Below are 24532 nucleotides of genomic sequence, written 5' to 3'. Positions count from 1 at the left end.
TTTTATATAATGCTACAAGATTAAATATATATATTTTTTTATATAAAATTGCGTTTTTGTTTTGTAAATAAGCTCTTATTGGACAACCCGTGCAAGTTGACTGATTCGATTCAACTTGATATAAATGTTCAATAAATTCTAAATGTTTGACGAAGTTTAAAATAAAACCCATGTATTTAACGGTGTGAAACTCTTCAATGAACCAAATATTAATGCTTATATTAGCATTTGAAATTAATTAATTATAAGTTTTTTAAACAGTAATAGATGGAATTCATTATAAAGAAATATAGGATCAAAGGATTATACATGTTTCGCCTGTACTACTGTAAGAAAGATATTTACTTTACGAATTATTGAAAATCAAGTAAGGGCTATTGTTAATTCAATTTTTTTTTAATAATTTCTTATATATTGAAAAAAAAATTTATGTTATTACAGGCATTTAAAATCAATTTATACAATGAATCTTGAGAATAATTTATTCCAAATATTCGACGTCATTTTAAGATTTTTCTACTTTCGTACCCGTGGCATTTTCTCCTGTACTTTTGGTACCATTGGTGTCAAATGAAAAGTTTATTCAAAATTCTTGCAAATGTTCGATAAAATGAACAATATAAAAAACTGACATTAACGAATCCCAAAAATTAAATCAAATATATACGAAGTAATTTAAATAAAATAAAGAGTATTCAATTAAGAAAAATCATTTAATTGCTGGTTTAATCGCAAACCGGATTTTTAATTATTTCTTTAATTAATAATTAATCTAAGTAGAAAGTTTACATTTTCTGGAATTATTGTAGAAGGTTTACCTACTTTTCCCTTTAGGATATTCATGTAGTACTTTCACATTCTCATATATGACAAAACGTATAACCAACCAACCCAGAAATTTGTTGTAGTACTAGATTCAATAAGGTTATCTATCGCGATTATAATGACTGAAAATACAGGACGCATTAATTTCAAAACAATAATTATCACAGATGGTTTTTTCGGCAATTTACTTGAACCCCTTTTATTTCAGGTGACTTGGGAAAATATTCAGCAAAAACGCTTATTTAAAAAATATACCCAAAATAACCGTACCTTTTCTGTTATTTCGGAAAATGCTCAAGAAATGTAATTTTTTTTTGAAAAATTACCCAAAAAAATATTTTGATTACTTTCAGGCAGTTGAGTGAATTCAATCGGTCAAGATAAATAATTAAAATAGAAATATCATGGTAGTAAGCTTTGATATTTCTATTAATTATTAATTAGAATTATATAACAAATACTGCAAATGAACATTTAAGGACTAAAGTGAATGTTCAAATATTCCACCGCTTTTTTTGACGCATAGTTTTCACCAATAATCTATAGTATACCACATTTTTGAGGAATCCCCATGTAAAAAAATCAAGCGGTGTTATGTCAGGGGATCTTGCAGGCCATATTACTATCGGGACAAATATTTTGATTACTTCCAGGCAGTTGAATGAATTTAATCAAATTGAAATCTTAGTAATTTAAAAAACTCATCAAAAAGAAAATTCGTACCATGACGTTTACATTACATACCAAATTGGTATATTAAATATTATGCTAATAAGGGTTATATTTAAGAATCGTACCTACCTGTACTCTCTATAAAGGTTTCGAAACCTACTTTTTTTTCTCACTTTATTCTTTAACTACTCAATTTACCATGGATGACCACAACGCTCTCGGAAATTTACACTTAATTACTCTCTACCTATTTGAAATACAGTATAGTACGGATTATGAATTTATTATGTGAGATTTTGATAATGTTTGAAATACAGCATATTATGCTAATTTGTGTTAGATTTAAAAATCGCGCTTACCTGTATATAGCGTTCGAATTCTCTATTCATTATTTAGGTACTAAGTTTACCTACGCCGATGGATGACCACAAAACTTTCTGAAACTTACATTTAATTACTTTCTATCTATTTTAAATGTAGTATAGTATTTTAAATACAGTATAATATTATGGTTATATGTGTTACATTTAAAAGTCGAACCTACCTGTATGTACTCTCTTTAAAGGTTTCGAAACCTACTTTTATTTCAGTTTATTCATTAACTACTAAGTCTACCTATTACATGGATAACCACAAAACTCTCGGAAATTTACATTTAATTACTCTCTGCCTATTTGAAATGTAGTATAGTATTTAAAATATAGTATAATATTGTGTTAAATTTAAGAATCGTTGTGGAGGTGACAACAATAAATTTATGAGAGAAGAAGGATAATAAAAATGAACATACCATAGGCTGTTGATTCCTTTCTTCTATATACTTAAGCTGCCCGTTACTCCTGCTACCGGCAGGTATTTTCGATAATCGGCAAGGTTTTACGGGATTAATTACTTAATTTGAGTACTAGTGAAGTATACATTCAAAAATACCTCGAATACATCAAAATGGTTCCCTTTTAAGTGCTTGTCCACTCCTCTCACGTCTGGTTCCTCGTTCATTTTTAGGAAAGGAATGAGGAATTTTGGTGTTAGCGAGCAAAAATATTTTTAGATATAGGGATCATTTAAAATTTACTTAGAGAAGTGAGATTAATATAAGTATTTAAGCAATTACTGCAAGTAATGCTAATGCCATTACTGAACAATCGTACTTACTTGTACCCTTTTTATAGGATTCGAACTCTTTTTATCGCTTTGTTAATTAACTACTCAATTTACCTACGCCCATGGATGACCATAAAACTCTCGGAAATTTACACTTAATTACTCTCTACCTATTTGAAATGTAGTATAGTATTTGAAATACAGTATAATATTGTGTTACATTTAAGAATCGTTCAAAAAAGTAGTCCATTTTTCTCAAAGAGACCTCTTGATAATAAAAATTCAGAGATTAGAGGGACACAAAGTCAATGGTCTCAAAAGATGTTTATTTTTTTAAAAATGATTACACGTGTTTCGCCCTAAGGCATCGTCAGATCAAAAAGAAAATATAAAGCAACCCTAGTACAAAAACAACAATGCATAGACACAAATTACAATATAGAGATTTGACTTACCGGTAAAGCTATTGGATTAACACCACAAACATTCAAGTTAAAACAAAAATAAATACATACAAAATAAAAATAATGTTGACATTAATCACATTAACTTCGGTGATAAAACTAAATAAAATAAAAGTAAACAAAACAAGCAGAGTGAGGTTAAGTTGAACGGGAGAACGGAAAAAAAGCAAAAAATAAAATAAAAAGTGAAATATGACTTGGTCGAGAAATGAGCCAGCGACCATCGGGTTCGTAGGCAAGCGCTTAACTTGCGTGTTATCCAGGTCGTGATAAATATTGTTGAAAATTAAATGCGGTTCGAAGGTAAAAACATCATTTACACAAGACAGTACAGGACTCCTTTTTGCCCTTGTGATCTCCATCTTCTCTAATAGGTCAAGCTTCTTTCCCCTGACGATGCCTTAGAGCGAAACACGTGTAATCATTTTTAAAAAAATAAACATCTTTTGAGACCATTTACTTTGTGTCCCTCTAATCTCTGAATTTTTAAGAATCGTACTTATTTGTACCCTTTTTCTAGAGTTCGAACCCTACTTTTTTTTCTCGCTTTACTCATTAACTACTAAGTTTACCTACGCCCATGGATGACCATAAAACTCTCGGAAATTTACATTTAATTACTCTCTACCTATTTGAAATGTAGTATAGTTTTTGAAATACAGTATAATATTATGGTAATATGTGTTACATTAAAAATCGTACCTACCTGTACTTTATTTAAAGGTTTTGAAACGTACTCACTTTATTCTTTAACTACTCAATTTACGTACGCCCATGGATGACCACAAAACTCTCGGAAATTTACACTTAATTACTCTCTACCTATTTGAAATACAGTATTGTACCGATTATGAATTTATTATGTGAGATTTTGATAATGTTTCAAATACAGTATATTATGCTAATCTGTGTTACATTTAAAAATCCTACTTACTGTACCTACCTGTACTCTCTTTAAAGGTTTCAGAACCTACTTTTTTTTCTCGCTTTATTCATTAACTATTCAATTTACCTACGCCCATGGATGACCACAAAACTCTCGGAAATTTACATTTAATTACTCTCTTCCTATTTGAAATATAGTATAGTATTTGAAATACAGTATAATTATCTGCTAATCTGTGTTACATTTAAAAATCGTACCTACCTGTATCCTTCTTATAGCGTTCGAATATTCTCTATTCATTATTTAAGTACTAAGCTTACCTTCGCCGATGGATGACCATAAAACGCTCGGCAATGTACATTTCATTACTCTCTACCGATTTTAAATGCAGTGTAGCGCTAACGTGCATATAGTTGGCAAAATTCCCGATTTATTTATGAATTTATTTTAATAGTATCATGGAAGGTTTAATGGAAGTTAAATAAACTAATTTAAAGTACTCCTGCTTTTTTCCATTCATTTCGATCATTCAGTGAAATTCAATTTCTCCATATATTATTAACTAAGGAATTAATTGGTTTATTTATATACGAGGGCGGGTCAATAAGTCCGTGACTTTTTGGATGTCTCAGGTTTTTATATAAAAAGTTATTTTATTTTTCAACGTAGTCTCCTATTTGAGTTCTATACACTTAGTCCAACGTTTCTCCAATTTTTTTATCCCTTTAAAGGGAGGTCATCAAAATAGGTATTTGTTTGAGAGACGATTTCGTCGTTGGAGTCAAATCTCTTTCCGCCGAGCCATTTCTTTAAGTTTGGGAATAGGAAATAGTCACTGGGGGCTAAATCTGGAGAATAGGGCAGATGAGGAAGTAATTCGTAACCTAATTCATGGATTTTTGCCATGGAAACTGCACATGTGTGAACCCTTGCATTGTCCTGGTGGAAAAGAACTTTTTTTTTGGCCAAATATGGTCTTTTTTCTTTCAGTTCCTCATTGAATCTATCCAATAAGTTGGTATATTATTCTCCATTGATTGTTTTCCCCTTTTGAAGATAGTCGCCATGACTTTATTGGCTGACAAACCCACCTTTGCCTTCTTGGGCGCCGATTCACCCCGAGAAATCCACTGTTTTGAAATTTGCTGTTTGGTCTCCGGCGTGTTGTGGTGGATCCACGTTTCGTCACACGATGCAAAAATTTGTCCATATTGCGGTTGAATAACGCCAAACACTCCTGGGAAATTGTCACACGGTTGCGTTTGTGGTCGATTGTGAGCAAACGCGGCACTCATCTTGCGGAAAGCTTTCTCATACCCAAATGATCATTCAAAATTGAAACTACTGAACCATGTGAGATGCCTATGGCTTCCACTATCTCTCTCACTTTCAATCTCCGATTGGCTAAAATCATATCGTGAATTTTTTTGATTGTTTTGGATGTAGAGACCTCGACTGGGCGTCCAGAACGTTCGGCATCTTCCGTGCTTGTACGGCCACATCGAAATTCAGTAAACCACTTCTTTACCATGGAAATGGATGGTGCAGAGTCCCCATAATATTTATCAAGCTTAGCCTTGGTTTGAGTGATGGTTTTTTTCCGTAAAAAATAATGCTTAATGAGCACACGAAATTCACTTTTTTCATTTTCTTCTCAAAACGAGTGGTAGTCTGCTATCAACAGCTGTCAAACACAAACTAAATGACGCAGCTTGTTCAAATTTTCACAGGCGTCAACTGACAGGAGCAGAGTTGCCATTTCCATTAAAGGGCGGGAAATTCAAAAAGTCACGAACTTATTGACCCGCCCTCGTATATTTACTATTTCTGGAGAAAACACATGCTCATCTATATTGCTTATACTCGCTCTAGGCATTTCTTGATCAGATAAACACGTCAATACTATATACTATTGTTAAACAAAATCAAATTTTAATCCCTAATTTCGCTAAATATTAGCCTTTTTATAGGAAGTGACATATTAGTTAAGAAAACCCTAAATATTCACAAAAACTTTAATAATGTAGAGCCATCACACCGGTAAGATCTTAACTTTTATTCACCTAAATATGAAATTGATTTTAAACTAATATTTACACAGGGTTGAATCAATATTTGTCAAGTATTTGCATCAATATACAATAATAGTAAACACGACTTATTGTTTGAAATATCTCAATTAATTCCCTAAGAAAATGATATACTAAATGTAATTAATTATTCAACTAGAGTCAACTCTTAGTAATAATTCTTCAGAACAGAATCGGTCGATTCTTATTTAATCAACCATTACATAATAATTCGGTACGCATCCTCTTCATTTTCCTTCGCTTGTACTTGACGAATCAAGGAGTAAACAAAGCACTCTTTTTTTTCTTCTAAATACTATGCAACAATAGAGTTGTTTATCGAAAGAAAAAAAGACTGTGACAACCATATGATAATTTATTTTTTATTTTTAAATAAAACAAGGTTAGATTCTTCTCGTTATTCTTCTATTCTATGGTCGTGATTTTTCGTGATGATGAACGGGGTGTCCCCCAAAAAGTATATAAGATACCGGCGCGTTTGTAACCGTAGATGAGTGATTGTCGTTTTGTTGGGCATAGTCTGCGTTTTTATTATGAGACCGGTGAGTGATCATATTAACATTAAATCTTAGTCTAGTTTTCTTATGTTATTTTAAGTGTGAAGTGTTAAGTGGTGCAGCGATTGTTCTAAATCACTATCTAACTTTGAGTTAGCAGGAAGCAATTGATATTTTAACACAAAAAAATTTGTAATCGTTTTTTTTCCATTATCATCCTTTTTATAATTAAATGGATACGGTTAGAAATACTTCGTATTTTGTGAGGGATGTCTTGAATTTGCCTTGACAACTCAATTTTAAATGCCTTAAATTGCTTGAAATTTCCAGGGATTAAACACTATAAAAGGGTGATTTGCTGTTAATTTTTTTTTTAAATTATACTTTCTTATGTGAGAAAAGCATATAATTTTTTTAAAAAAACATTTTTTTTTCAGGCAATTATTTTCTGCAAAAAAAAACGTTTTTCATTAATTTTACCCTTAGTCCCCCACCCACCCTACACAACTTACCAGTAATAAATTGTTTTCAAAAATTTTTGTTTTTTAAAGTAATACCCATGAATAACAGCTGGTTTCGTCATTAATATCTAATCTAATAACACAGTTTGTTTATATAAATTTTATATAATTATATTATGTATATTAATAAATAATTAATACAAAAACAGTGCTATTAGATTGGATATTATGTGCGAAAAACGGTGATTTTACAAAAGAATTTTTTACTGGGAAAATTCTTGGGGTGGGTGGGGGGGTAAGGGTTGTGTTGATAAAAAATAATTTTTCTGCAGAAAATATTTATTCAATATTTAATTTAATAATTAATTTAAAACTCTAAAAGAGAGTGATTTACTCTACATTTTTTTTTAAATTCTACTTCAATTTTCATATTGAAAAAACTCGTCCATTATCTCAAAGAAACCTACGTAAGAAGAAAAAAAAACCTTAAATCTCGGTCTCAAAACATCTTTTATATATGTCCCAAAGGTTACATGTTTCGCTAATAAAGCATCATCAGACCTTATGAACTAGATGACCTGCTTAAAGTCGAAATTATACCCATTTGTAGTTACGTCATCCAGGTGAGAAAAAACGTATGGTGTAGATATTTTTACCAATCAATATTAGGCTAGAAACTTATAGTCTGCTATGTATTTTTATACGTTCAGAAGTTAACAAATGATTTATTTTAGCAGCATATTATTATATTTTTATATTCGTGTATATACTTTCATTCCCAAAAAATTTAAAAAAATCTTGTAGTATTTATTGTATTATTAACAAACTTAACAATTAACAAATATTTATTTTATAATTAATCATAAATAATGGGACATAAACAACAAGTCCGAAACGGAATTGGACTTCAAATTGAGAATGTGATAGAGCGAGACGCAGATGCAACAAAATTGAGCACAACAACGATCGCAAATATAAAGAAGAATGGAATAAAATCAGATCAGGATTACGCTGCTCATATATTTTCCAAGCAAAAGACCGCAAAAACCAAATCTACAACATATTTGAAAATTAGAATTCGGCACGAGCAGTAGACGTAACAAAACCGAGCTTACAAAAATTGTGAATAATGGTATAAAATTATTTTAACTCACTGGGAAAAATTTAAATACTGACAATTTAATTTACTTGTTCATGAAAAAAAAAGATGCTTATAGGAATATGTTAACACATTAAAATGAAAATAACATTCCAAAAAATAAAACATACAAATTTAAAAAAAAACACGCCATATTGCATTACCAAGTTAATGAAATTGCAACGATATGATTGAATACTTAAACGACGATCATAAAATAAAATTTGCTAGAACAAAAAAAGCTTAATCAATCTCGTCAGTATTGTCAGAGTCAGAACTGAAATCGGAGATATTGTCTTCGTCACTCTCATTCTGCCACTTGTGATTCTTCGTAATTACAAGTGGCAGAATGTCATAGGTATCACACACTTGTATTGCCTCCCAAGCCTTTTCAATTACCTTTTCTGTATGAAAAACATATTTTTGCCAATGATATATAGAAATTTCGTTTATTACCCTTTCCCATGTAGTCAGAACTTCTGAAGGTGACCCCTTAAAATTGGAAATATATTGATCATATTTTCGTTTACATTCCGACCATACCATTTCAATTGCATTAAACTGGTAATGATATGGTGGCAGTCGCAAAATTTTGTGTCCTAAAGGTTTAACATATTCACCAAGGAAGTACCTTTTTTCACTAGGGCAGTTTCTGCGTGCAATACTCCATATTTTATCTTTCATGGCTTTTTCTGGAAAGCCAATATTCTTTTTCTTCAACCATTCGGTCAGTCTCTGCTTTGTCCAAGATTTTCTCGGGATTTCTTCTAATAAACCAGAATGGTAACTTGCATTGTCCATGATTATAAATGACTTTGGGGGAAGATTTGGATCCAGCTGAGTTTTAAACCAGTTTTCGAAGTTTTTCCTGTTCATATTGTCATGATAATCTTCCGTCTTTAATTCACTCTTGAATATTAAATTTGCACCCTTGATGAAGCCATCTTTGGTTCCGGCGTGGACCACGATATAACGATGACCTTAAAAATAAAAGATAATTCAATTCTCTTCTTTTAGAAATCATTCTTCCAGAACATAAATTTAATAAGTAATGTTCCATGCACATACGAGTAGTGTATGGAGTTAAATTCCCTCATATTGTCTTAGAAAGAAATTATATGAAACTATGAAACAGGCCCTTACAAGGGCAAAAGTTTTTATGCAAAAAAAAATCTAAAAAGATAACCAGATAATTTTTACCTTCACTGTTTTTCCTTGAATCCGTGTGCTTGGTGTCATCTTGCCAGCTACTACGAAATGATCCCTTGCTAAAAATCCACGACTCGTCAATGAAAACTGGAGTTTAACCTTTCGGACCTAAATTTCTATTTTTGATATACCCCCTTAAAAAATGGATTCTTTTATAAACAATATTTGGCAAGTTCATCAAATATTTTCTGTTATTTTATTTTTTCCACTTGAAGCCTATACTATTGATCCATCTTCTTAAGGAGTCAATGGAAAACTCAAAATATTCAATTTTTTTCCTGAACTTTTCTCTTATTGCTGCCAATATTACATATTCTTTTCTGCCGTACATAGAATAAATTGTGTCCCGAATTCTATGTTTCAAATATGTTGTAAATTTGGTTTTTACAAATGGGTATAATTTCGGCTTTAGTACTGATTTTCATGTCGATACGCCTTACTTTTGAGAAATAAAATAGGGTTTTTTCACGTTTTACTGGAAAACCTTAAGGTTATGTGAGAAAAGATACATAGATACAAAAACTATATATTTTTTATCACCTATATTTTTATTAAAAAACATTTTTTTCTCAGGCAATTATGTTCTGCAAAAAAGACGTTTTTCATTAATCCTACCCTTAGCCCCCCACCCACCCTACACAACTTACCAGTAAAATATTTATTTCAAAAAATCATTGTTTTTCAAAATAATAGGCATGAATAACAGCTGGTTTCATCATTAATATTTAACCTAATAAGACAGTTTGTTTATTTAAATTTGATATAATTATATATATTAATTAATATATAATACAAAAAAGAATTTGTTACATTGGATATTATGTACGAAAAACGGTGATTTTTTTAAATAATTTCTTACTGGGAAAATATTTGGGGTGGGTGGGGGGGGTAAGGGTTGTGTTGATAAAAAACAATTTTTCTGCAGAAAATATTTATTCAATATTTAATTTAATAATTAATTTAAAACTCTAAAAGAGGGTGATTAGCTCTACATTTTTTTTTAATTCTACTTCCATTCTCATATTGAAAGAACTCGTCCATTATCTCAAAGAAACCTTCGTTAGAAAAGAAAAAAACCTTAAGTCTCGGTCTCAAAACATCCTTTATATATGTCTCGAAAGTTACATGTTTCGCTAATAAAGCATCATCAGACCTTATGAACTAGATGACCTGCTTTGTACTGATACGACTGTTTCATGTCGATACGCCTTACTTTTGAGAAATAAAATAAAGTTTTTTCACGTTTTACTCTAAAACCTTAAGGTTATGTCGAAAAAGTATAGATACAAAAACTATAGATTTTTTTATCACCTATAATTTTCTTAAAAATCATTTTTTTCTCAGGCAATTATTTTCTGCAAAAAAAACCGTTTTTCGTTTATCCTACCCTTAGCCCCCCACCCACCCCACACAACTTACCAGTAAGAAATTGTTTTCAAAAATCATTGTATTCCAAAATATTGTGCATGAATAACAGCTGGTTTCCTTGTTAATGTCTAATCTAATAACACAGTTTGTTTATATAAATTTTATATAATTATATTATGTATATTAATAAATAATTAATACAAAAACAGTGCTATTAGATTGAATATTATGTACGAAAAACGGTGATTTTACAAAAGAATTTCTTACTAGGAAAATATTTGGGGTGGGTGGGGGGTTAAGGGCTGCATTGATAAAAAACAATGTTTCTGCAGAAAATATATTTTTTTATTTAAATTTGATTTTAAATCCTTTAAATGGCTTCAAATTTCCAGAGATTAAACACTATAAGAGGGTAAATTGCTGTACACTTTTTTAAAATTATTCTGTATAAAGGGTGGGTTATTATAAACAGTGCTTCAATGATATATTTTACTAATAAAGTTTTACTTTAATTAAAAAAAAATACATCAATATTACGTAATTCCTTTGATCGATGATAAATTGCAAAAGCCCAAATGACCCGACGATTTCCGAAAGGTCAATTGGCAAACGCATCTATTATACCGCATATATACAGTTGCATTTATTTACTAGTGGAAGCTGATCCTTACCGATTGGTTTAATGGAAAGCCTAATTAAATTTTATTTAAATGTTAATGCCGTGAACAGGCTATTGCATAATAATTATGATGTGCGGTTATCTTATTAATTTAATATTTAATGATCAGTTTAGGTTATGACCTTGTCAACCCTAACAAGTCTTATTATAGGCCGAAACGTTGGCTTAAAAAAAATGTAAAAGGCTTGGAGTTTCTATATGATCCCATATCCATATTAATTTAATTTCCTCAGTAAATTGCTCAGATTCAAGTAAATTGCTCTTAATTTAAGTTTTAAAAGTCGAATTAAAATAATTTTCGTACTGTTTTTACAAAAATCCTGTTTTTTATTAACATCATCTTTAGCCCCCCACCCACCCCCAATAGTTTTTTTTTATCAAAAATTCTCCTGCAAAAATAGTTTAATTTTTTATGAATTTTTTTAAAAATTCATAAAAAAATTAAATCAAGAGCAATTTACTTGAAACTTTGTGTGATCATTAAGAGATCTACGGCTAATACATGAAAAAAGATTGCAAGTTAATTGGTCTATTATTTTTTAAGTTATACATTTTTTTACCAAAAACAGTCCAGAAATTATTTTAATTCAACTTTAAAAATTCATAAAAAATTCAAATCAAGAGCAATTTACTTGAAACTTCGTGTGATTATTAAGAGATCATTGCTAATACACAAGAGAAGATTGCAAGTTAATTGGTCTATTATTTTTTAAATTATAATTTTTTTACCAAAAACAGTCCAAAAATTATTTTAATTCAACTTTAAAAATTCATAAAAAATTCAAATCAAGAGCAATTTACTTGAAACTTCGTGTGATCATTAAGAGATCTATGGCTAATACATAAGAGAAAATTGCAAGTTAATTGGTCTACTATTTTTTGGGTTATAATTTTTTTAGCAAAAATAGTCATACATAAAAAACGATGTAATATGAATTTTGTTGGACTGTTTTTGGTAAACAATTTATAACTCAAAAACTAATAGACCAATTAACTTGCAATCTTCTCCCATGTATTAGCAATAGAACTCTTAATGATCACACAAAATTTCAAGTAAATTGCTCTTGATTTCAATTTTTTAAAGTTGATTTAAATAATTTTCAGATTGTTTTTGCAGTAGAATTTCTCACTAGTAAAGAATGTGGGGTGGGTGGGGGGCTAAGTGTTATATTAATAAAAAATAGGATTTTAGCAAAAACTAATTAACCAATTAGCTTATAACCTTCTCGCATCGATTAGCAATAAATCTCTTTATAATCAGAAGAAGATTCAAGTAAATTGCTCTCAATTTAAGTTTTAAAAGTCGAATTAAAATAATTTTCATACTGTTTATACAAAAATCCTGTTTTTTATTAACATCATCTTTAGCCCCCCACCCACCCCCAATAGTTTTTTTTATCAAAAATTCTCCTGCAAAAATAGTTTGAATTTTTTTAAAAATTCATAAAAAATTTAAATCAAGAGCAATTTACTTGAAGCTTCGTGTGATTATTAAGAGATCTATGGCTAATACATGAAAAAAGATTGCAAGTTAATTGGTCTATTATTTTTTAAGTTATAAATTTTTTTACTAAAAACAGTCCAAAAATTATTTTAATTCAACTTCAAAAATTCATAAAAAATTCAAATCAAGAGCAATTTACTTGAAACTTCGTATGATCATTAAGAGATCTATGGCTAATACATAAGAGAAAATTGCAAGTTAATTGGTCTACTATTTTTTGGGTTATAATTTTTTTAGCAAAAATAGTCATACATAAAAAACGATGTAATATGAATTTTGTTGGACTGTTTTTGGTAAACAATTTATAACTCAAAAACTAATAGACCAATTAACTTGCAATCTTCTCCCATGTATTAGCAATAGAACTCTTAATGATCACACAAAATTTCAAGTAAATTGCTCTTGATTTCAATTTTTTAAAGTTGATTTAAATAATTTTCAGATTGTTTTTGCAGTAGAATTTCTCACTAGTAAAGAATGTGGGGTGGGTGGGGGGCTAAGTGTTATATTAATAAAAAATAGGATTTTAGCAAAAACTAATTAACCAATTAGCTTATAACCTTCTCGCATCGATTAGCAATAAATCTCTTTATAATCAGAAGAAGATTCAAGTAAATTGCTCTCAATTTAAGTTTTAAAAGTCGAATTAAAATAATTTTCATACTGTTTATACAAAAATCCTGTTTTTTATTAACATCATCTTTAGCCCCCCACCCACCCCCAATAGTTTTTTTTATCAAAAATTCTCCTGCAAAAATAGTTTGAATTTTTTTAAAAATTCATAAAAAATTTAAATCAAGAGCAATTTACTTGAAGCTTCGTGTGATTATTAAGAGATCTATGGCTAATACATGAAAAAAGATTGCAAGTTAATTGGTCTATTATTTTTTAAGTTATAAATTTTTTTACTAAAAACAGTCCAAAAATTATTTTAATTCAACTTCAAAAATTCATAAAAAATTCAAATCAAGAGCAATTTACTTGAAACTTCGTGTGATCATTAAGAGATCTATGGCTAATACATAAAAGAAAATTGCAAGTTAATTGGTCTACTATTTTTTAGGTTATAATTTTTTTAGCAAAAATAGTCATACATAAAAAACGATGTAACATGAATTTTGTTGGACTGTTTTTGGTAAACAATTTATAACTTAAAAACTAATAGACCAATTAACTTGTAATCTTCTTCCAAGTATTAGAAATAGAACTCTTAATGATCACACAAAATTTCAAGTAAATTGCTCTTGATTTCAATTTTTTACGATTTTTTAAAGTTGATTTAAATAATTTTCAGATTGTTTTTGCAGTAGAATTTCTTACTGGTAAAGAATGTGGGGTGGGTGGGGGGCTAAGTGTTATATTAATAAAAAATAGGATTTTAGCAAAAAATAATTGACCAATTAGCTTATAACTTTCTCTCATCGATTAGCAATAAATCTCTTTATAATGTTTGGCAAAGCGCTTCATAAGATACTTTGTGCTTTCCTGTTATTGGATTGCTTAGTTTATCTGTAGGAGAGCCTTGTACTTAAATAAATAAATAAATGCTCCATAAATAATTATTTTTTTATAATTCCAAGCAGTTGGATTAATGTCTAACAAAAAGTGCATGGCATGCATAGTTTGCTCCATTAATTTATTGTTTCTTCCAGGTACTTGAGGCTTTTTTCAATTTCTTTCAGGCACTTAAAGTAATTTTTGATTTTTACCAAATACTTCAATAACATATGAGTAAATTTTTATGTTTTGCCAGGCATTTAAGGTTATTTTAATACTATATTTAAAACCTGAGAAAAATAGAGAAATTACTTAAAATAAATGGAAAAAACCCTCAACTGCCTGGAAGAAGCAATAAAATAACAGGAAAAAACTGTGTCATCGATTAAGATTCTTACGGCGGATTCACCACTTTGTCAACATTTAGTTATGTGAATTTCTTATGACAGAATTATAAATAATTATTTTTTATAATTCCAGGAAGTTGGATTAATCTCTAAAAAAAAGGGCGTGGCATGCATAGTTTACTCCATTCATTTATTGTTTCTTCCAGGTAGTTGAAGCTCCAATACCATATGAGTAAATTTTTATGTTCTGCCAGGTAACTAACAGCCTGAGAAAAATTAACTTGAAAAAAAAATTAAAAAACATGAATTGTGTGTATAAAACACTAGAATAATTTGAAAATATATGGGTGTTACTCCCTTTTTTTCAGATCAATTCAACTGCCTGGAATAATTAAAAAAATTATTATTTAGGATGCATTTAATAATATATTAACAAGCTTGTTTTTCCAGGTACTTCACTACTATTTGAGTGAATTCTAATGTTTTTCTAGGCAATTGAGCTGATCTTGATACCACATTTGGCAGCCTGAGAAACATTAAAAAAATACCTGTAAAAAAATTAAAATAAATCCTCAACTGTCTGGAAAAAAACAATAAAATAATGGGAATTATCAATTTAGATTCTTATGGCATATTCACCACTTTGTCAACACTGAGTCAGCTTGGACATATTATTTAATGCATCTTAAATAATTCATTTTTTTTTAAATTATTCCGGGCATTATCCTGGATTGTTTTAATAAAAAGACGTTGCACTCACATTATATAAAATCAAAGTATTTGCAAAGAAAAATTCTGTTTTTGAACGTGAAAAAACTTAAGACATGCCTACGATTTATAATTAAAATAGGAATTTTCAATGTTGGTACCCTCCTAAAAAAGCCTACAAAAATCGAAAACAATTTTTGTTCATAGTGATTTTAACAAAGTCATAGTACATAGGCAACAAAAATAATATCGAATCAACAGTGATAAAAAATAACTGATTGGGTAACTTAATGCTCTTATGCAACCTGTACCATGTTGCCAAATTATTATTTTTTATATTAAAAAATCGAACAGATATCAGTATATGATCCAGCGTTATAATATGACAAATAATGCTTGTTTAAACTAAAATCCCAATACATTTAAGAACCTCTCTTTATTAAGGACAAATTAAGTGAATATTGCAATAAATATGTGCCAACTAATGTAAAATAATTATGTGTTTAAAGAATAACATTGTGCAATAAGAAGAAGCTGAAGCGTCATATTATCTAATCTAACTACATATTGAAAAAAAAAATATGTACCCATATTTATAATAAATACAGTTGCGAAACCAGTTAGGTACTTAAATATTCAACACCTTCTTGCGGTCAATTTTAATAAATTAAAAATTTTTTTTTAATCGTTTATAAATGTCAAGTTCATTAATAACTGGACAACATTCTTCCGTTTATTTATATAGACGACCTTCACAAACCATCAGTATTTTTGTTTTTTTTTTCTTCCAGATTATTTTGATACTGGCCCTGTTGGGTTTCACGAGGGCGAGACCCCAGTTTCAGAACGCGTTCAGACAGCTACAGCAGCAATTTACTCAGCCATTCGCTGCCGGTGGTCAGCTACAACAGCAGCAGCAAATTAGGGCGTCACCATTCGCCGTTATACTTAGATATAGCGCCGACTTGGCTCAGCCTACTGGTTTCCAATATGTGTAAGTATAGAGCATATAACAATAAACAATTGTAAAGAAATTACAGCAAAAAATACAAAAAAGGTAATCTTACAGGCTATTTCAGTCTCTTAGTTGTTTATGTTTAAGTTTAAATGAATTGACAGAGTGAAGTTCATTCAATGCTCTCATTATTCTGGTGTTTGAAGAAAAGATACCGTAATTGGCATGTCAAAAGGCAAGTGAAATATAGCAGGTTTTTATATTGACACTAAATGGTACATTTTCTAAAATACCAAGGCAATAAAAAATGCTAGTAAATCCGAAAATAGTGCTCCTCACAGACAGACAAAAGACAGACAATTTACCAGAGTTCCGTACAATAAAACCAAGAATAAATTAACTCATTATAATAAAGCACAAATGTCAATTTACTGTCCAGTATTTGAAAAACCACTGTAAACAAACCATTTATTGTTGTCTAATTTGTTGCAGCTAATATCAAAGAACGGAAATAAAGAACATAAAAAAACACTATCAATGTCAGCTTGTAAAAGTTGTGTATCCATTACCAATTTATTGAACAAAATCATTTACTCGGAAATGCAGTAAAATTATGCATAACTTAAATGGACACGACACACGCATTGTTTATATTTTTTTATAGACAAACAAGTTATAAATCTTCTTTCAGGAAGTTGAAATCCGAAAAACAAATGGTTCAACTGCCTGGAATTATTTCTTTATTTCCAGGCAGTTGAATTATTTTTTTTAGCTTTAATTGTCTGGAAGCAACAAGTCAGCAATGTTTTTATTGAAAATTTCCAAGTTTTTTGATCATGAGTCATTTTATTAAATCGAAATATATGTTCTGAAAATGCAGCAAAATTATGCATAACTTAAATGGATACGATACTTACATTTATTTTTTTATAGGCAAATAAATTATTAATTTTTTAAGAATGTTCATTTTCTTCCAGGAAGTTGGAATCCGGAAAAAATAGTTTAACTGCCTGGAATTATTTTTTTATTTCCAGGCAGTTGAATTATTTATTTTTAGCTCCTATTGCCTGGAAGAAACAAATCAGCAATATTTTTATTGAAAATTTCCAGTTTTTTCGATCATCAGTCATTTTATTAAATCGAATCATGTGTTCTGAAAATGGAGCAAAATTATGCATAACTAACATGATACCCACATTTATTAACTTTTTCTATGGAATTTTCAATTCTACAGGAACGTTTTTAATTTCTTTCAGGCAATTGAAGTATTTTTTTCCGACAGCAACTGCCTGGAATACATTTAACTACATAATATTTTAGTTATAGGAGAGACATAGATTTTCATCAGTACATTTATGAACAGAATCGTGTGCTCGGAAAATGCAGCAAAATTATGCATAACTTAAATGGATATGATATTTACATTTTATTTTTTTATTGGTAAATAAATTATTAATTTTTTAGGAATGTTCATTTTCTTCCAGGAAGTTGGAATCTGGAACAAAATAGTTCAACTGCCTGGAATAATTTTCTTATTTCCAGGCAGTTGAAATATTTTTTTTTTAGCTTCAGTTGCCTGGAAAGAACAAGTCAGCAATTTTTTTATTGAAAAATTTCAATTCTATGAATTATCAGTAATTTTATTGAATCGAACCATGTGTTCTTAAAATGCAGCAAAGTTATGCGTAACTTAAATGGATACGATACCCACATTTTATTTTTTTTATGGTCGAATAAAATATTAATTTTTTAGAAATGTTCATTTTCTTCCAGGAAGTTGGAATATGGAAAAAAATTATTCAACTGCCTGGAATAATCCTTTTATTTCCAGGCAGTTGAATTATTTATTTTTAGCTCCAATTGCCTGGAAAGAACAAGTCTGCATTTTTTTAATTTAAAAATTTTCAATTTTTTCGATCATCAGTCATATAATTAAACCGAACCATGCGTTTTGAAAATGCAGCAAAATTATGCATAATTTTAATGGATACGATTCACACATTTTATGTTTTTAGGCAAATAAATTATTATTTTTTTAGCAATGTTCATTTTCTTCCAGGAAGTTGGAATCCGGAACAAAATAGTTCAACTGCCTGGAATTATTTTTATATTTCCAGTCAGTTGCATTATTTATTTTTAGCTCCAATTGTCTGGAAGGAACAAGTTAGCATTTTTTTATTGAAAATTTTTAATTTTTCCAATTTTATTGAACCTAATCATCTGCAAATGCAGCAAAATTATGCATAACTTAAATGAACACGATTTCCACATTTTATTTTTTTTATAGAGGTAAAGATCTTTTAATTTTAAAGAAAAATAAGCAGGCAAATATAAAATAAGCATGAATAGATAATACAAAAGTTATTATAAAATTGCAATTGACTGTATGGCTATCGCCTTATATAAAAAAAAATTGTCTGGAAAAAACAAATCAGCATTTTTCTTATAAGAAATTTCCAATTTTTCCAAGCAGTTTGGCATTAAAATTTTTAAAGTAAACGTTGTTTAAATAACTAATTTTATGTTCTCTATTATATGGGACTTTAAAATCAGCAATTTTATTGACTCGAATCACATGTACTGCAAATGCAGCAAAATTATGCATAACCTAAACAGATATGATACACATATTTTTTTATAGATAAGAAATATGTTGTTTCTTCCAGGCAGTTGAAGTATCACTGCTATAACTATTAAGGAAGACGTTTAAAGAAAATCATAATTTTTCTCATTTTTCAAGCACTAAGCATAACTTAAATGGATACGACACACCGATTTTTTAATTTTTTTATGGACAAATAAGCTTATTTTTTTTTACAGGAATGTTTTATTTATTCCAGGCAATTGGTGCTAAAAGAAAATACTTCAACTGCCTGGAAATTAAATGTTCCTTCCTGGCAGTTGAAGTGAATACTGATTTTTCCAGGAAAATTAAGGCATCTAAGTTATATTTTCCAGGCAGTTTTTTAAGTATTTTTTTGTCCTTAACTCCCTTTTAAAAAATTAATTGATAATTTTTACAGGTAGATGCAAATTTGGTTTTTACATTTTCCAGGCAATTAACCTATTTTTCTTGACCTGAACTCACTAAAAATAATATTTTTTTAAAAATAATTTGCCCGGTAATTAAAGCGTTAACTTTGGGTGATATATAAACAATTGCTTATATAAACAATCTCACTGTGGATCTTAATTTGATCTGATTCCCTTTACTGGTTATACCGTAATTATATTATTTTACTGTGATAAATTAAATTTTAAGAGTATTGTATATATCCCTGTATTGTCTGATGTCACGTACCTAACAAGCTTTCTGTATAAATGTCCATTTTAATTATGTTTTTCTGACTCAAGTCCAACTTATTAAATTCGCCCTGAGGATGCAAATATATTTTGCGAAACGTCGACAAATTTAAATGGGTTTGAACTTTTATTTTATTGATTTTTAAACCGAACAATATTTCAAATGAATTAATCTTATTTGAATCATTAAATTACAAAAAAAAACAAACAGTAAATAATACTCTTTATTTTAACAAACCCTTAAAGATGGTTGAAATTTTGCTTGTTGTTAATGCAAAAAAGAGAGAGTGAATAATATGTTCATTTTTTTCCAGGAAGTTGGAATTCGGAAAAAAATAGTTCAACTGTCTGGAATAATTTTCTTATTTCCAGGCAGTTGAATTATTTATTTTTAGCTCCAATTGCCTGGAAAGAGCAAGACAGCAATGTTTTTATTGAAAATTTCCAATTTTTTTTCATTATCAGTAATTTTATTGAATCAAATCATGTGTTCTGAAAATGCAGCAAAATTATGCATAACTTAAATGGATACGATACTTACATTTGATTTTTTTATAGGCAAATAAATTATTAATTTTTTAGGAATGTTCATTTTCTTCCAGGAAGTTCGAATCCGGAACAAAATAGTTCAACTGCCTGGAATAATTCTTTTATTTCCAGACAGCTGAATTATTTATTTTTAGCTCGAATTGCCTGGAAGAAACAAGTCAACAATGTTTTTATTAAAAATTTCCGATTTTTTCGATCATCAGTAATTCTATTAAATCGAATCATGTGTTCTAAAAATGGAGCAAAATTATGCATAACTAACATGATACCCACATTTTATTTTTTAGAGATATATTTCGATCTCTTAAAGTGAATCAAAAACAAATGTAAAATATAATAAGCAGGCAAATATAAAAAATCATAAAGTAAATATAAATAGATAATAAAAAAATTATTATTAAACTGCATTGGCTGTATGGCTATCGCCTTATACCAAAAAAAAAATTGTCAAGTCAGCATTTTTCTTATAAGAAATTTCCAATTTTTCCAAGCAAGTAAACGTCGTTTAAATAACAAATTTTATGTTGTCTATTATATAGGATTTTAAAATCGGCAATTTTATTGACTAGAATCTGCAAATGCAGCTAAATTATGCATAACTTAAACAGATATGTTTCACATATTTCTTTATACACAAGGAATATTTTGCTTCTTCCAGGCAAATGAAGTATCACTGCTATAACTATTAAGGAAGAAGTTTAAAGAAAATCATAATTTTTCATAATTTTTTCAAGCAGTAGGCATAACTTAAATGGATACGATACACCAATTTTCTTACTTTTTTTATGGACAAATAAACTTTCTTTCTTTTTCTTTTTCAGGAATGTTTTATTTATTCCAGGCAATTGGTGCTAAAAGAAAATACTTCAACTGCCCGGAAATTGAATGTACCTTCCTGGCAGTTGAAGTGAATTCTGATTTTTCCAGGCAAAATTCAGGTATCTAATTTATATTTTCCAGGCAATTAAAGCCTTAACTTGAACAACTTGAATGAGTGATTATATAAACAATCGCACTATGGATCTTACTTTGATCTGATTCCCTTTGCTGGTTATACCATAATTATTTTATTTTACTGTGATAAATTTTATTTTAAGAGTCTTGTATAAATCCATGTATTGTTTGATGTCACGTACCTAAAAAGCTTTCTGTATAAATATGAATTCGTCCTGAAGATGCAATAACATTTTGTGAAACGTCGGCAAATTTAAATAGGTTTGGACCTTTATTTTATTGATCCCTAAAACCAACAATATTCCAAACGATATAATTTTATTTGAATCATTAAATTAATACAAAAAAAACATAGTAAATAATATTATTTATTTAAACAAACTTTTAAAGATGGTCGGAATTTTGCTTGCTATTAATGCAAGAAAAAAGCAATTACTCACAGGTCTTTAGGAAGATGCGCATTGATTAAAACGCTATAGCTTTTTTTATGAGGTACTATTTCCATAAGGAAATTCTGATCGAAATACAAAAACTGACCCAATAAAAAACGGAGTTCCATAGAAAATGGTTAAATGATGGTTTGCAGCATTTGTGATTTAACAATGGCCTTCGATTATGTCGATCGCAGATTTCCGCTGAATCAATCGCGATGTACCACAGGGCCTCTCCTAATCGCTCAATTAGCTGAAATTAAAGAACTGTTTTGATAATTTCACTTTCTTTTAAGAACAATAATTAAATAACGATCTACTTTAAAACCCTAAAGGTCTGACTGGGTTTCTAGTAACTAATGTGCTTTTCTTTTGCGTGTCTTCAAGTACTTTCTTTATTCGCGAGACCCATTATTAAAAACGCATTTTATTTTTAAACCAACATTTTCTTACTTCTCTATTCTCTCTCTCTCTCTTCTTCTGCGCGAATATTAAATATGAAGTTTTTTCATTCATGACGTTTTATAAGTCCAAGTTAGTAATACCCCCCTTTTCCTAATCTTTAGTAACAAATGACCTTCATTACAACCTTACAGGGTCTTGTAATAAATTTTTGTTTCCATATAGGTACCAACAAAGCGATCAACAACAGAACGCAGTAATAGGAGAAATCAAGAACAAAGACACCCCCGATGAATCCCTTGCCGTCGAAGGTCAATATTCCTATGTAGGGGACGATGGAAAACAGTATACCGTGCACTACACCGCTGACGAAAACGGTTTTCGACCTACAGGAGAGCACATTCCACCAGCGGCAGATACTAGCAGAAAATTAGGAATTCCATCTAGCGCCCTCGCTTCCCTCAATGGAGGCGGTATTGGACGTTAAACATACAAATTCGTTGTAAATAGATAATTTAACGTTAATTGTTCTTTTTTTTTATTAAATCAATAGTATGCCAATTTGAGGTACCTGTAAATTCTTTGTACATATTTCTTATGTAATTTTTAATGCGAGTTTCATTCGTGTTATTAATTTAAACCTATTTAAAGAGGAAATTTTGAAGCAATTTGGGTCACCTTTTTGAATCGAGCTTGACTTTCACAAAGCCTTTGATCAGATTCTTATTACATAATTTTAGGTAAATTATTACATTTACTATCATATGCACATTATTTATATGATACGTATTAATTTTATTACTCTTACAAAGAGAAAATTGTATTCTTTGGAATGTTCTTAAGCTTCCATTGAAGGAATCATAAATATCCATGCATTGGCACCTTTTTTATCCAAGAAAATACGGTGTCCTTTATTTTTATCCATTAAAATTTGCTTTTGAACTTATTTAATGGATCATGAGTAGGTGAATGTTCTTAGAGACACAATTTATTTTTAATATTATAATAAATAAAAAAAAAATGAATGATAGTGCTCTCCCAAAAGTCCTGGGCGATTTTTGGTCAGAAAACATGCATGCAATTTTGGTGTATTTTCGCCATTAAAATTATTGCTTGCTTACATGATGACTTCAACTGTTAAAAAAAATTACACAATATATTTCAACTGCCTTGAAGTCTTAAAAGATTTACTCCAAAATCCAAGAAACTTCGAAAAGTCGATTTCAAATTTCTGGAAAAATTATTTGTTAAGTCTGAACATTCTTAGAAAATGCCTGGAAGTCTATAAAAGTCATCATGAGTGATATTCAAACAAAAGCACTTTGGTCTCGATTAAACTGAAAGATTTTTTTAAATACCTCTGGTGGTTGTGAAGTTATACTAAGAAATGTATATCAAATTGTTCTTCTTCAAAAGTTCAAATTTGCTGATTTACAAAAATGCCTCTGCTTTCAAAAGTATTTGAGGTACAAAAATCGTTAATACCTTAAAATGTGCACCCTAAAAAACTTCATCTTTAAGTAAGGCTCCTAATAAAAAATCACAAATAATTTCAAAAATATTTTAAAAAATTTGAAATTTTGCAAAAAAAAAACAGAGATACCAAAATCACTTTATCTGAGTTAATTTTTAAGGTATAATAACGTTTTGTATGTCAAATACATCATCAGACATTGCCCTTAATTGAACTGAAAGATTTTTCAAAATATCTTTGGTGGTTGTGAAGTTATAGTAAGAAATGTGTGTGACGCTGTAAATTTTTAAAGTTTTTCCTCAAAAGTTAAAATTTGCTGATTTACAAAAATGTCTTTGCTTTCAAAAGTGTTTGAGGTACAAAAATCGTTAATACCTTAAAATGTTCATCCTGAAAAGCCACATCTTTAAGTGAGGCTCTTATTAAAAAATCACATATAATTTCAAAAATATTTTAAAAAATTTGGAATTTTGCAAAAAAAAAACAGAGATACTAAAATCACTTTATCTGAGTTAATTTTTAAGGTATAATAACGTTTTGTATGTCAAATGCATCATTAGACATTGCCCTTAATTGAACTGAAAGATTTTTAAAAATATCTTTCTTTGGTGGTTGTGAAGTTATAGTAAGAAATGTATGAGACACTGCAAATTTTTCAAGTTTTTCCTCAAAAGTTAAAATTTGCTGATTTACAAAAATGCCTCTGCTTTCAAAAGTGTTTGAGGTGCAAAAATCGTTAATACCTTAAAATGTGCACCCTGAAAAACCACATCTTTAAGTGAGGCTCTTATTAAAAAATCTTAAATAATTTCGAAAATATCTTAAAAAATTCATAATTTTGCAAAAAAAAAACAGAGATACCAAAATCACTTTATCTGAGTTAATTAATTTTTAAGGTATAATAACGTTTTGTATGTCAAATACATCATCAGACATTGCCCTTAATTGAACTGAAAGATTTTTCAAAATATCTTTGGTGGTTGTGAAGTTATAGTAAGAAATGTGTGTGACGCTA

The 24532-nt window shown here is 29.3% G+C and overlaps 1 protein-coding gene across 1 annotated transcript; it reads left to right on the top strand.

The window, feature by feature from the left end:
* The first annotated feature begins 6432 nt into the window (after positions 1-6432).
* Positions 6433-22568, top strand: LOC126746009 (flexible cuticle protein 12-like). Its single transcript, XM_050454096.1, has 3 exons — positions 6433-6583; positions 16241-16443; positions 22269-22568. The coding sequence occupies exons 1-3, from the start codon at positions 6575-6577 to the stop codon at positions 22528-22530; spliced, it is 474 nt and encodes a 157-aa protein (XP_050310053.1). The 5' UTR covers positions 6433-6574; the 3' UTR covers positions 22531-22568.
* The last annotated feature ends 1964 nt before the right edge of the window (positions 22569-24532 follow it).

Source organism: Anthonomus grandis, chromosome 16 (assembly GCF_022605725.1).
Source record: "Anthonomus grandis grandis chromosome 16, icAntGran1.3, whole genome shotgun sequence".
Lineage (NCBI taxonomy): Eukaryota > Metazoa > Arthropoda > Insecta > Coleoptera > Curculionidae > Anthonomus > Anthonomus grandis.
Note: the sequence above shows the minus strand (reverse complement) of the source record. Positions and strands in the feature narration are given on the sequence as shown.

What these genes read in the sequence shown, in the direction of transcription:
- LOC126746009 (XM_050454096.1), top strand. An exon ending in CCTACTGGTTTCCAATATGT is followed by an intron (nt 16,444 to 22,268) that starts GTAAGTATAGAG and finishes GTTTCCATATAG; the next exon opens with GTACCAACAAAGCGATCAAC.